Below are 13896 nucleotides of genomic sequence, written 5' to 3' on the forward strand. Positions count from 1 at the left end.
TAAATTAATATATTATCTGCTTAATTCATACAAATATGCTTACATTTGCCAGCACTCGCAAGATGTCCGTCTACACGCAACCAAGACAAGAGAAGAAGACGACTAAAAAATTAACAAAAGAGCGTATTTTGTCTCTTTAGATAATTTTGTTATATTTCTTTGCCACCGAAACTTACACAGAGAAATGATAAAAATACATATTATTCAATTTTTAAATGTCTCTTCTTTATAAATACTGTTTTTTTAATATTTTCGTATTACCTCACTGGGGACGCTATACTATGTAACTAAGATGTCGCTCTTGTGGAAGTTGTGAGGGTACTGGTGTGTAGTATCTGTAAGTGGTTGTTCTTTGGAGGGCGACAATGCCCAGTGGCGCAGACAGTCGCAAGCAGAGGCAGTTGTTGAGAGGCTGTGGAAGGTGTAGGCTGCGTGAGTCAAGGGCGGTTGGATTTATCTCTATGCTTAACAGTAGTGGCACACAGTTTGAATAGTAGTGTGTTTATGTTTGTGCAGTGTGATAAAGGAAATAAATTAAATTTTACCAGTTCTTAATGCGTCCATCAGCTAGTACCACACCAAGGGCGTACCCAGGATCTGAACTGGGGGGGGGGGGGGGGGGCAGGTCGTACTAGTCTCAGGAAACAAGGACTCGAGACAACATATAGCACTTCTTATTAAATAAAACAATAAACCAGTGAAAAACTGCGAATATCTTCTAGGGGTGGGGGGGGGGCAGCTGCCCCTCACTGGGTACACCCATGTACCACTGTTGTGTACATAGTTCCACGTAGTCAGCGTCTACACAACTTTCCCACTAGAGCGTGCCCCGCTAAGCACAACAGCGCTGGCGCAGCGCTCGTCCGTCTCCGCACTACGAGATGGCGCTGTCTTAGAGACGGACCAAATTCTGCTTCCGCCGATCCGCGTGTTAATATGTAACGCAGCCAATGAGATTGCTGCTAACGTAGAACCTTTTCTCCTCGTGGATCACACTCGCGCAGTGATACCTGAACGCGCGAGGTATTATAACGAGTGTACAGACCTCCGATTAGTCAGTCTGCATTAGTCTGCAGTCAAGTTTCAGTCCGCGCCTAATAAGATTATCATATTCCTGTACATAGCCATGAAGATAAAGGAATAGACACTTTGTCAAGTATCAGAGTTATGTGAGAATAAGATTAACGTGCCAAGACCAAAGGAACTTCAGCTTGTCATTTGTAATCAGCATCCAGAATCAAGTTACATAATGTCTATGTTATTTATTATTTTAATAAATGCGCTTGAAAATTAATCAAGTTCTGTTTAAAGTTGGTCACCGTCAATCTGCTACTCTAAGTGTGCAAGGGGCATTTCTATCGTCTGACCTAACGGCAGAAGATAAACACGCCACGATAAGACCACGAGACATATTGCTGACGCCTGCTTTGTAGAGCGACAAAGCAAATAATCTGATGGTGTGTGTACCGAAGGTCTTACAGTATGCATACCACAACAACACCATTGCATTTAACAATGAACTAAGTCTCGATATACATGGTCAGCTAAAACAAGAGGAATGTAACTTAATATTCATTAATTAACCCATATAATCTCAAAGAAGACGGGAGCTTATAAAGTAAACACACTATTGCCTGTTGTGAATGCCCGAGTCAGGGGGATAGACGAGAGGCGGGGTAAATAACAAATGGTTCAAATGGCTCTGAGCACTATGGGACTTAACTACTGAGGTCATCAGTCCCCTAGAACTTAGAACTACTTAAACCTAACCTAAGGACATCACACACATCCATGCCCAAGGCAGGATTCGAACCTACGACCGTAGCGGTCACGCGGTTCCAAACTGAAGCGCTTAGAACCGCACGGCCACACCGGCCAGCCGGTATACAACACCGCAGGCGTTGAGACGTAGGCACAGAAACACTATCAAGTGGATCTGTGCGATCCAGCGCCAGGATCAGAGTGTTAAATAAGTCCGCAACACTTTCGTCAAGTAACTGGGAGAGCAGATCTTTCCAACCTTTGATGAGAACGCGTGGGGATGATTACGCCACGACCATAATATCTCGTCCTCCAAAACGCAGACCAAAAGCTTATACAAAAAGGTACGGCCAAACTTTCAGGAAACATTCCTCACACACAGAGAAAGAAAATATGTGGACATGTATCCGGAAACGCTTACTTTCCATGTTAGAGCTCATTTTATTACTTCTCTTCAAATCACATTAATCATGAAATGGAAACACGCGGCAACAGAACGTACCAGCGTGACTTCAAACACTTTGTTACAGAAAATGTTCAAAATGTCCTCCGTTAGCGAGGATACATGCATCCACCCTCCGTCGCATGGAATTCCTGATGCGCTGATGCAGCCCTGGAGAATGGCGTATTGTATCACAGCCGTCCACAATACGAGCACGAAGAGTCTCTACATTTGGTACCGGGGTTGCGTAGACAAGAGCTTTCAAATGCCACCATAAATGAAAGTCAAGAGGGTTGAGGTCAGGAGAGCGTGGAGGCCATGGAATTGGTCCGCCTCTACCAATCCATCGGTGACCGAATCTGTTGTTGAGAAGTGTACGAACACTTCGACTGAAATGTGCAAGAGCTCCATCGTGTATGAACCACATGTTGTGTCGTACTTGTAAAGGCACATGTTCTAGCAGCACAGGTAGGGTATCCCGAATGAAACCATGATAACGTGCTCCATTGAGCGTAGGTGGAAGAAATGGGGCCCAATCAAGACATCACCAACAATGCCTGCCCAAACGGTCACAGAAAATCTGTGTCGATGGCGTGATTGCACAATTGCGTGCGGATTCTCGTCGGCCCACACATGTTGATTGTGAAAATTTACAATTTGATCACGTTGGAATGAAGCCTCATCCGTAAAGGGAACATTTGCACCGAAATGAGGATTGACACATTGTTGGATGAACCATTCGCAGAAGTGTACCCGTGGAGGCCAATCAGCTGCTGATAGTGCTTGCACACGCTGTACATGGTACGGAAACAACTGGTTCTCCCGTAGCACTCTCCATACAGTGACGTGGTCAATGTTACCTTGTACAGCAGCAGCTTCTCTGACGCTGACATTAGGGTTATCGTCAACTGAACGAAGAATTGACTCGTCCATTACAGATGTCCTCGTCGTTCTAGGTCTTCCCCAGTCGCGAGTCATAGGTTGGAATGTTCCGTGCTCCCTAAGACGTCGATCAATTGCTTCGAACGTCTTCCTGTCGGGACACCTTCGTTCTGGAAATCTGTCTCGATACAAACGTACCGCGCCACGGCTATTGCCCCGTGCTAATCCATACATCAAATGGGCATCTGCCAACTCCGCGTTTGTAAACGTTGCACTGACTGCAAAACCACGTTCGTTATGAACACTAACCTACTGATGCTACGTACTGATGTGCTTGATCCCAGTACTGTAGAGCAATGAGTCGCATGTCAACACAAGCACCGAAGTCAACATTACCTTCCTTCAATTGGGCCAACTGGCGGTGAATCGAGGAAGTACAGTACATACTGACTAAACTAAAATGAGCTCTAACATGGAAATTAAGCGTTTCCGGACACATGTCCACATAACATCTTTTCTTCATTTCTGTGTGAGGAATGTTTCCTGAAAGTTTGGCCGTATCTTTGTGTAACACCCTGTAGATTTATGACTTTTTTCAGACCTTGGTTCAAATGGTTCAAATGGCTCTGAGCACTATGGGACTTAATTGCTGAGGTCATCAGTCCCCTACAACTTAGAACTACTTTAACCTAAGGACATCACACACATCCGTGACCGAGGCAGGATTCGAACCTGCGACCATAGCGGTCGTGCGGTGCCACACTGTAGCGGCTAGAACCGCTCGGCCAATACGGCAGCCTCCAGACCGTGGTAACACTTGTTTGTGGACAATAATTGTTTTTTTGGATTTCAGATCTGGCATTGTTGTGATTTGCTTGTGACGGGCTATTGCCTGTGGCTTCCAGGGATCGGCCGCGAGGTGGCGCTATCGCTGGCTCGGTGCGGCGCGCAGGTGGTGGCGCTGTCCCGCACCCAGCACCACCTGGACACGCTGGTGGCCGAGGCTAAGGCCGGGGGCTTCTCCATCACCCCCCTGTGTGTGGACGTGGCCGACTGGGCGCGCACCAGGCAGCTGCTGGCCGGCCAGCCGCCCTTCGACGGGCTCGTCAACAACGCGGGCGTAGCCTGCCTCAACCACTTCGCCAGCGCCACCAAGGACGACGTCGACAAGTAGGGCGCTCGCCTCTCAGCTGCAGCCATTCAGTGTACGCCGACCGTGTACCAACTACACTACTGGCCATTAAAATTGCTACATCACGAAGATGACGTGCTACAGACGCGAAATTTAACCGACAGGAAGAAGATTAGCTTAGCTTTTCAGAGCATTCAACAAGGTTGGCGCCGGTGGCGACACCTACAACGTGCTGACATGAGGAAACTTTCCAACCGATTTCTCGTACACAAACAGCAGTTCTCCGACGTTTCCTGGTGAAACGTTGTTGTGACGCCTCGTGTAAGGAGGAGAAATGCGTACCATTACGTTTCCGACTTTGATAAAGGTCGGATCGTAGCCTATCGCGATTGCGGTTTATCGTATCGCGACATTGTTGCTCGCGTTGGTCGAGATTCAATGACTGTTAGCACAATATGAAATCGGTGGATTCAGGAAGGTAATAAGGAACGCCGTGCTGGATCCCAACGGCCTCGTATCACCAACAGTCGAGATGACAGGCGTCTTATCCGCATGACTGTAACGGATCGTGCAGCCACGTCTCGATCCCTCATTCAACAGATGGGGACGTTTGCAAGACAACAACCATCTGCACGAACACTTCGACGGCGTTTGCAGCAGCATGGACTATCAGTTCGGAGACCGTGGCTGCGGTTACCCTTGACGCTGCATCACAGACAGGAGCGCCTGCGATGGTGTACTCGACGACGAACCTGAGTGGACGAATGCCAAAACGTCATTTTTTCGGGAGAATCCAGGTTCTGGTTACAGCATCATGATGGTCGCATCCGTGTTTGGCGACATCGCGGTGAACGCACATTGCAAGCGTGTATTCGTCATCGCCATACTGGCGTAACACCCGGCGTGATGGAATGGGGTGCCATTGGTTACACGTCTCGGTCACCTCTTGTTCGCATTGACGGCACTTTGAACAGTGGACGTTACATTTCAGATGTGTTACGACCCGTGGCTCTACCCTTCATTCGATCCCTTTGGAACCCTACATTTCAGCAGGCTAATGCACGACTGCATGTTGCAGGTCCTGTACGGGCCTTTCTGGATACAGAAAATGTTCGATTGCTGCCCTGGACAGCACATTCTCCAGATCTCTCACCAACTGAAAACGTCCTGTCAATGGTGGCCGAGTAACTGGCTCTTCACAATACGCCAGTCACTACTCTTGATGAACTGTGGTATCGTGTTGAAGCTGCATGGGCAGCTGTACCTGTACACGTCATCCATGCTCTGTTTGACTCAATGCCCAGGCGTATCGAGGCCATTATTACGGCCAGAGGTGGATGTTGTGGGTACTGATTTCTCGGGATCTATGCACCCAAATTGGGTGAGAACGTAATCACATGTCAGTTCTAGTATAATATATTTGTCCAATGAATACCCGTTTATCATCTGCATTTCTTCTTGCTGTAGCAATTTTAATGGCCAGTACTATACACTGAACAGCCAAAGAAACTGGTACACCTGAATAATATCGTGTAGGGCTTCCGTCAGCGCGCACTGCTGCAACACGATGTGGCATGATGTCCACTAATGTCTGAGATAGTGTTGCAGGGTTGTCTATAAATCCGTAAGCATACGAGGGGGTACAGATGCTGGGATGTCTAGCACATTGCTAGGCATCCCAGATACCCTCAAGAAGGTCCATGTCTGGGGAGTCTGGTGGCCAGCGGAAGTGCTTAAACTCAGAAGAGTGTTCGTGGAGCCACTCTGCAGCAATTCTGGATGTGTCTGATGTCACATTGTCCTGCTGGAAATGCCCAAGTCCGTCGGAGTGCGCTCAATGGACATGTCACTTGTCGTATCTAGACGTATCTGGAGTCGCACATAACTTCAACTGCACACACCCCACACCATTACAGAGCTTCCACCAGCTTGAACAGCCCCCTGCTGACATGCTGGGTCCATTGATTCATTACGCTGTCTCCATACCAGTGCACGTTCATCCACTGGATACAATTTGAAACGAGACTCGTCCGACCAGGCAACATGTTTCCAATCATCAACAGTCCAATGTCGGCGTTGACAGACCAAGGCGAGGCGTAAAGCTTTGTGTCGTGCAATCATCAAGGGTACACAAGTGGGCCTTCGGCTCCGAAAGTCCATATGGATGATGTTTCGTTGAGTGGTTCGCACGTGACACTAGTTGACGCCCCCGCATTGAAATTTGCAGCAATTTGTGGAAGGGTTGCACTTCTGTCACGTCGAACGACCCTCTTCAGTCGCCGTTGGTCCCGTTCTTGCAGGATCTTTTTCCCGTCGCAGCGATGTCGGAGGTTCGATGGTTTACTTGGTCCTTGATATTCACAGTACACTCGTGAAAATGGTCGGAGATGCTGTGTCCCATCGCTCGTGCGCCGACTATAACGTTCAAACTCACTTAAATATTGATTACCTGCCACTATAGAAGAAGTAACCGATCTGACAACTGCGCCAGACACTTGTCGTCTTATAGAGGCGTTGTCGACCGCAGCGCCGTATTCTGCCTGTTTTCATGTCTCTGTATTTGAAGACGCATGCCTCTACCATTTTATTTGCTGCTTCAGCGTAGCTGGGCTACTGAAGTCCACGACACAACAATACTGTTCAGAGTAAAATTTCTCGAAGCTGTGTGAAGTATTGATATGTTCACACATGATGCTAAGTCTGGCACACCACCATAATGTTCAAAGTTCATGAAGCTACATTAAGAAGCCACAATTACAAACGAAGTGCCATTTAAAGTTCCTGAAGCTAGTTGCCGAAAAATTCACAATTCCAAAAGCCATTCTGTGTAGTTATTGAAGGTATTTTAATTCCATCTTTGCAACTACAAGAAAATGTGTGTTTTTGTTGCTCAATACATTTTGCATTATTGAAATAAAAAAATATCGGTGTTCTTATATGAGAAATATTTACAAATAGACTTTCCTTCTAAATCGAAAGTCGTCTGTTAAAAACCATACTGATTTTACTTGCAGTATTTCAAGCCTGGTTTTTGCTCTTACCAGAAATGGCCGTCTGCTTGCACGTTTTTGAGGCAACGAACTGTTTTTAAATCTTGAAACAAAGCCACTTTATAAATATCTCTCGTTACAGGCCACAGTTGATGTTTTATATTAATGAAACGGAACCCATTTGCTCACAAAAGCACATATTTCCTTGTAGTTGCAAAGAATCAATTAAAATACCTTTGATAATTATAAAGCAAATGTGGACAAATGGTGACACAAATCAAGAATTCTGTTTAAAGTTCAGCATGCTAGGAGTCGAAACTTTTTAAGTTTCAGATTTTCTGTAGTAAACTTCTCAAGTCCGTGAAAGTGCTAGCTGAAAAATTTCAATCAGTTAAGCTGCCGCTGCTATGCCCATCCTTCTTCAGTGATTACTGTAAGGAAACTGTCTGTAGCCAATATGGCCGTCGCCCTTAAATAGAAACGATCCGTCGTTGCATTTAACTTATTGCTACTACGCATTGTTATTAAACCTAGTGTCGGTGCACAAAAATAGCAAATACCCTCCTCTTTAAAAGAATCTGTGGGAAAAGTAGAGAACCAGCTGCCTGAACCCTCATTCTTCCTTCCTCATCAAAAATTTTTCCATGTGAACTTATTCGCATGTGTTGTAGCGAAGCCTTCATACCTAGCATTTCCCTCCTGTTACCACTGCCTACATCCGTATCTCTCCCACTGTTTCCTTTTTCTCGCATCCGTCTCACCCACTGTCACTGCCTTAATCCCTTGCTGTCACTCTGCTTATGATTGTCTCCTTCTCTGCTAGTTTCACTGTCTCTCTGCCCCACAGCCATTGTCTTTGTGCCATTACTGGCTCTCTCTTCCTCGCTTACGCTCTGCTGTCTTCCACTTCAGCCATCATTGTCTCCTCGCCACACACGTCCTTCACGGTGGTTCACTAGGGGTTTTGAGCCCGAGACCAGGAAACTGTAGCAAGTGTAGAGGGTAGACGAAAGATGACAAGTTCTTTCGTGTTCATGTTCACCGCTATGGGGGAGCCCACGACCCCCAAGTCAATGTATGGTCTCTTTTTTATTTCTGCTGACCTTTATTTTTTGCTCCCACTGCTGCTGCCTCCATCCATCTATCTTTCTCCTTTACTGCCACTGCCTCTCTCTGACTATCATTATCTCCTCCCTATAACACCCCCCTGCTTCCCGGGATTTGCGAAATTACAAGTTAACCATGACTGTGAATTATGAATTTTGACCCGTGTCGGGATAAGGCATCCGAATCCGAAGTAAATAATGATTATTCCGCGGGAAACAGGAGACGTAATAACTTGATCGTTATTGAATGAGTAATTTCATTCAATAACGATCGGTAAATGAAATAATGGAAATAATTTGGAAATAAATTTTGCCAGTGGAAATTTTGCTGAAAGACATGATTAAGTGGTAAAATCAATTAAAAAATGGGTCGCCAGCTCGACTGATGAGCGACAGTACTGTTAAGTACGTGAATAATTGTCAAAAATAAAGTTTACCTGTTTGTAGCGCAGCAGGTGGAACGGGAACTTTTACGTAAGTGCTGTGTCAGGCTCAGTAGTCATATAAAATAATGTCATAACGATTTAACTACACTTAAACATTGATTTGTCAGCTAAGTGCAATGCCGACAACACAGATAATTATCTATGGAGATTTTGAATAATGGACTGTCATTCTGTCTTTAAAATTACGTACTTTGCACAGTTTAATCTACTGATAATGAAATATATTGCCAATAATTGATTAAATATCTTTTGAATGATAATAATTCATTAATTGGGCGATTGTCGGGTGCAATAAGCTTTGTAGTTTCATGAAATATCCTTGAACTAACTTCAGCTGAATATGCATTGAAATAAATCTTAATAATGCAGTTTATTATTTCAGTCTATTATTAAGTTACTACGGTTGGCATAAGCTTATTAAGTGCAACAATTAACTACGATAACCAGTCTGAAATTTTCTCTTCACCGTCTACGCAAATAATTTGATAATTAACATATTTTCTCTTGATAATGGCGTGACACACTCGGTTCAATAAGGTAAGGATCGGAAGGAACCTACTTGGTGTTGTAGTCGGGCGGAATGTAACTGCAACACTTCGATTGTAAAGCGCTTGTTATTAATTGTTCAACTTCAGAGAAAAGCACAGTCACTGGCAAGCCCTCTACAATTTTATCCTACGAAAATTACGTAGATCTTACTTCCCTCGTTGTCGGTGGATCGACGGAAGTCCACGGCGGTGACACAATGTGGCAGCGGCCTTTCACTGTTGCGACTTGGGCCCACGGTGCGCTTCACATTTAAGCCCTCGTTTCTTCAGCACTATGCCCATTAATCCGTAATAACTTGCCCGGCCATGCTTCCAGATATGCCGACCATTATTTTCCCGTCGTACTTAGATCCACACACTTGCCGTTAGGACTAGCAGCACTCGACTGTACGTCTTACTCCCAGCACGGCCTCACTGCTACTACTGCCCGCTGGCGCGCTCCCGCGACCAGCGGCACGACAAAACAATCTCTCTGACTTCAACGTTAACCAAATATGCCCTGACTTGCCAGTGTTAAATATTACATAATTTAATCATAGCATTTAGAATACATATTTGCACTAGACAATACATCGTATACAAACAGTTTCATGTGTTAAGTAAGCGAAAAAATTCATAGCAAGGACTGCGTTGTAGCGTCACAGTCCCTCTTTGACTTCCGCTGCTGTTGTATTCATCCATCTCTCTTTCTCTTTCACTGTCACTTTCGATCTCCATCCTTCACGGTCTCCTCTCTCTTCCTCTTCCACTGGCAGTGCCTGCTCTATCTTCCACCGTCAGTGTCTCTCTGCTACTCTCTTCCAGCGCAAAAAAAGCAATACGTTCGCATTCCAAAATTTTTGGTGAGGAAGGTGGAATGAGGTTTGATGCAGCTGGTTCCCAACTTTTCTGTCAGTTCCTTGCAGAGAAGCATATTCACCTTTTCTTGCCAATGGCAGAACGAATTTTCAGCTGGCTCCCTTCTTCTCACTGTTACAGCAGGGTGTGCTGCTTGTACAGGGTGGTCAGAACCAATCTGAAAAACTTGTAAGGGTATTAGAGGATAGTCGGAAATTGTTAAGAAAAAATTCGATATGTTGCATTCTTTGCGAGTTAATTTGCACTGAAGTTATCCAACCGAGCCGTTGTGCATGCAAATTCAAGCGCCCCTTCAGAGACAGTGCCGCCAAATGTGTTCTCCATTTGGTATCTTGTAACCGAACAAAAGATCGATACAAAAATTGGACATAGTTCGGTGGAAAAGATCCAACCCGAGCCAAAGGCTGAGCAGTCTCGAGTGCTACCAACTACGCTGTCACAAGTGACACTAAATGTATCTTGTGGGCCAATTGAATTTGCGGGCGCAACGGCCTGCCTGGCTAACTGCAATGCTACCTCACTCGGAAACGGCGCAACTCATGAAGTTTTTTTCATAGCATGTACTTCTCAGCACATTCTAAAAGCTTTCCAGACTCTTTCTCACCAACCAGTGTAAAAGGAATGCTTTAGGTCAGCTATGTTTTGACTGTTTATTCATGTGCTTCGACACATTTATACACTTTGATGATGATGATATTTGACTTCCGGGAATTCAGCCAGGTAACACTTTCAGCGGTCGCTGTCCAGTCTCGCCACTTTCCCGAATGACGATAAAATGATGGGGACAACAAAAGGGTTCAAATGGCTCTGAGCACTATGGGACTCAACTTCTGAGGTCATCAGTCCCCTAGAACTTAGAACTACTTAAACCTAACTAACCTAGGGACATCTCGAACATCCATGCCCAAGGCAGGATTCGAACCTGCGACCGTAGCGGTCGCGCGGTTCCAGACTGAAGCGCCTAGAACCGTTCGGCCACTGCAACCGGCTGATGGGGACAACACAAACACACACAGCCCCCCCTGGATGTCGGGCCAATATGGTGGGCGACAGTTCGGTTGCTATCCCACAGTTTTCTGGGTACGTATTCGAAAAATGGCTCAAATGGATCTGAGCACTATGGGACTTAACATCTGAGGTCATCAGTCCCCTAGAACTCAGAACTACTTAAACCTAACTAACCTAAGGACATCACACACATCCATGCCCGAGGCAGGATTCGAACCTGCGACCGTAGCAGTCGCACGGTTCGGGACTGAGCGCCTAGAACCGCATGGCCACAGCGGCCGGCGGTACGTATTCGGCCTGGAATCTCATTAATTGGGGTAGAGTGATGAGTCCCGCTTCGAACTGAGCCCCAATGACCAGGGAAGACATTTCTGAAGACACCACAGACGGCGGTGGGATACCGACTTGACTATCGTCTGCTGTACGCGTCGACAACGAGGAGGATGTCTTTGGTTGTCATCCGCGGCAATCTTAAAGCACAGCAAAATGTAGACGGTATCCTACGCTCTGTTTTCTTTCCCTTCATGGCAAGCCAACCTGGTCTTACATTTCAGCAAAATAACGCCTGTCCGCACAGCTCAAAAGTTTCTCCTGCATGTCTTCGTTCTTGCCAAATCCTTACATGCCTGGTAAGGCCGACGTATCTCTTCCACGCTGAGAACGTTTGCAGCAGGCAGGGCCACACAGTTAGTTCGTGATCCATTTTTCTGAAACTCTAATCACTTGTTTGCCTTTACATGTATTTCACGTGACATGGCCAAGAGAACAGACACAACGCATTCATACTACTGATTCGCCTCGATGGGGAATAAATCCTCAAGCTACAGCGCAGATACACAACATCGTTCGGTCTCCAGCGGAAATCTAGAAGTAGTGAGCAAGGGGAGCGTGGATGGGGTCTGCTGATAGGTGGCGCTAGATGGGAGTGAACGTCGGCCGGTGGCCGCGCCTAAATAGTCCGTGGATTTGCGATGACTGCTGTGTCCGGATGGCACAGTGCTTAACGCATCTGCCAGCTGTGTAGGAGGTCCAGTATTCGGATCCAGGGCCAGTACACATTTTCACTCGTCGCCTCTAATTCTGCGGAAAGTTCCTATGCAACTGATATCATGAGTTCCTTCCCATTCCTTTTATTTCTCCCCCCTCCCCCCCCCCCACGCCCCTTCAATTCACATAATACTTCACATCTACCGATTTCCGTCCCATTCGTATAATTCTTGCGTGGTGCGTCTTTTTTTTTTCTCTTGGAGTGTAAAAACACTCACTACCATTGGACCGGTAAAAGACATACCTCACTGATAAGTAGAGATATAATTTTTTTATATCAAACAACGCCTTTTCGCTACAGATGTAGTTTCTTGTTTCTTTTGCTTTTTTTTTCGTTTCGGTACTCACATTTGTTACCACTATTGCGACATGGCACCCGATCCGGAAATATACTCTTGTAAGTTACTTCCCTAAATCACGCTTAATACTCCAGATCCGCAATTCTGTCCCTTTGTGACGAATTTCAGATGATTAATTTATATTGTCTAAAATCTGTTCTTACACCCGGTCTGATACAAAAATTCGACTGAAAACGGTCTACTGCAGCTGCTTCGCATTGTTTCAGGTATTAGGGCATAAATATGCGTAGACAGTATGTCCGGAAATCAGAACAACAGACAAGGGATCCTGTTTCACTGCAACTGGCCTTTACCCCCTTAGGGTAGGGAAAGTGATCAGTGTGTAAGCCTTCAGAAAAATGGTTCAAATGGCTCTGAGACCTATGGGACTCAACATCTTAGGTCATAAGTCCCCTAGAACTTAGAACTACTTAAACCTACCTAAGGACATCACACACACCCATGCCTGAGGCAGGATTCGAACCTGCGACCGTAGCAGTCCCGCGGTTCCGGACTGCAGCGCCAGAAGCGCTAGACCACCGCGGCCGGCATAAGCCTTCAGAACGATGTGTATTGTTTCTATGTATCACTATGTCTGTTAAACACTACCGCCTGCTTAGCTGAGAGGTAACGTGTTTCCCTACCATGCAGTGGGTCTGGTTTCGACTCTGGCTGGGTTGCAGTTTTTCTCTGCTCATGGACTGGGTGTTGTGTTGCCCTCATAGTCATTTCATCATCAGCGACGCGCAGGTAGCCCAGTGTGGCGTCCCTGTAATAAATCTTGCAACCTGGTGGCCGAACTTTCCCAGAAGGAGCTCGTGGCCACCAATGCCGCACAACCGTTTCATTTTCTATCAAAAATACTCGGTGTGATACCTAATTATATGCAGATTTAAAATGTAGAAGTGGCAAGCATCTGGCAACAACCACGAGTTGTCGAAAATTCAATTTTTGTTGGAGTGGCCACTTCACTCCCCCCTGATGTTAACCTGACATTGTGTGGTTCTCAATATATTGCATCATACTCTATGCACTATCTCATCAGAAGTATCCGCACATCTGGTAGTAGATACTGATGTGGGCTGTGTCCACTTTCTGCCTTCATAGCGGCTTGAACTCTGCTGGGAGCGATTTCAGTGAAATGAAATGTCGTCTGGCTGGGGCTTCCCGTCGGGTATGCCAGTCGCCGGGTGCAAGTCTTTCGAGTTGCTGTCACTTAGGTGACTTGCGCATCGATGGGGATGAGATGATGATGAAGACAACACAACACCCAGTCCCTGAGCTGAGTAAATCTCTGATCCAGCCGGGAATCGAACCCGAGCCCCTTTGCACGGAATT

General features: G+C 46.1%; 1 protein-coding gene across 1 annotated transcript in view; it reads left to right on the forward strand.

Annotated features, from left to right (window-relative positions):
* Window positions 1-13896, forward strand: part of LOC126210193 (D-erythrulose reductase-like) — a 71689-nt gene that overhangs the window by 20055 nt on the left and 37738 nt on the right. Inside the window, exon 2 of the mRNA XM_049939370.1 lies at window positions 3991-4255. Within this exon, the coding sequence (XP_049795327.1) occupies window positions 3991-4255 (265 nt within the window). The remainder of the gene's footprint in view (window positions 1-3990; window positions 4256-13896) is intronic.

Source organism: Schistocerca nitens, chromosome 10, assembly GCF_023898315.1.
Source record: "Schistocerca nitens isolate TAMUIC-IGC-003100 chromosome 10, iqSchNite1.1, whole genome shotgun sequence".
In the NCBI taxonomy this organism is placed as follows: Eukaryota; Metazoa; Arthropoda; class Insecta; order Orthoptera; family Acrididae; genus Schistocerca; species Schistocerca nitens.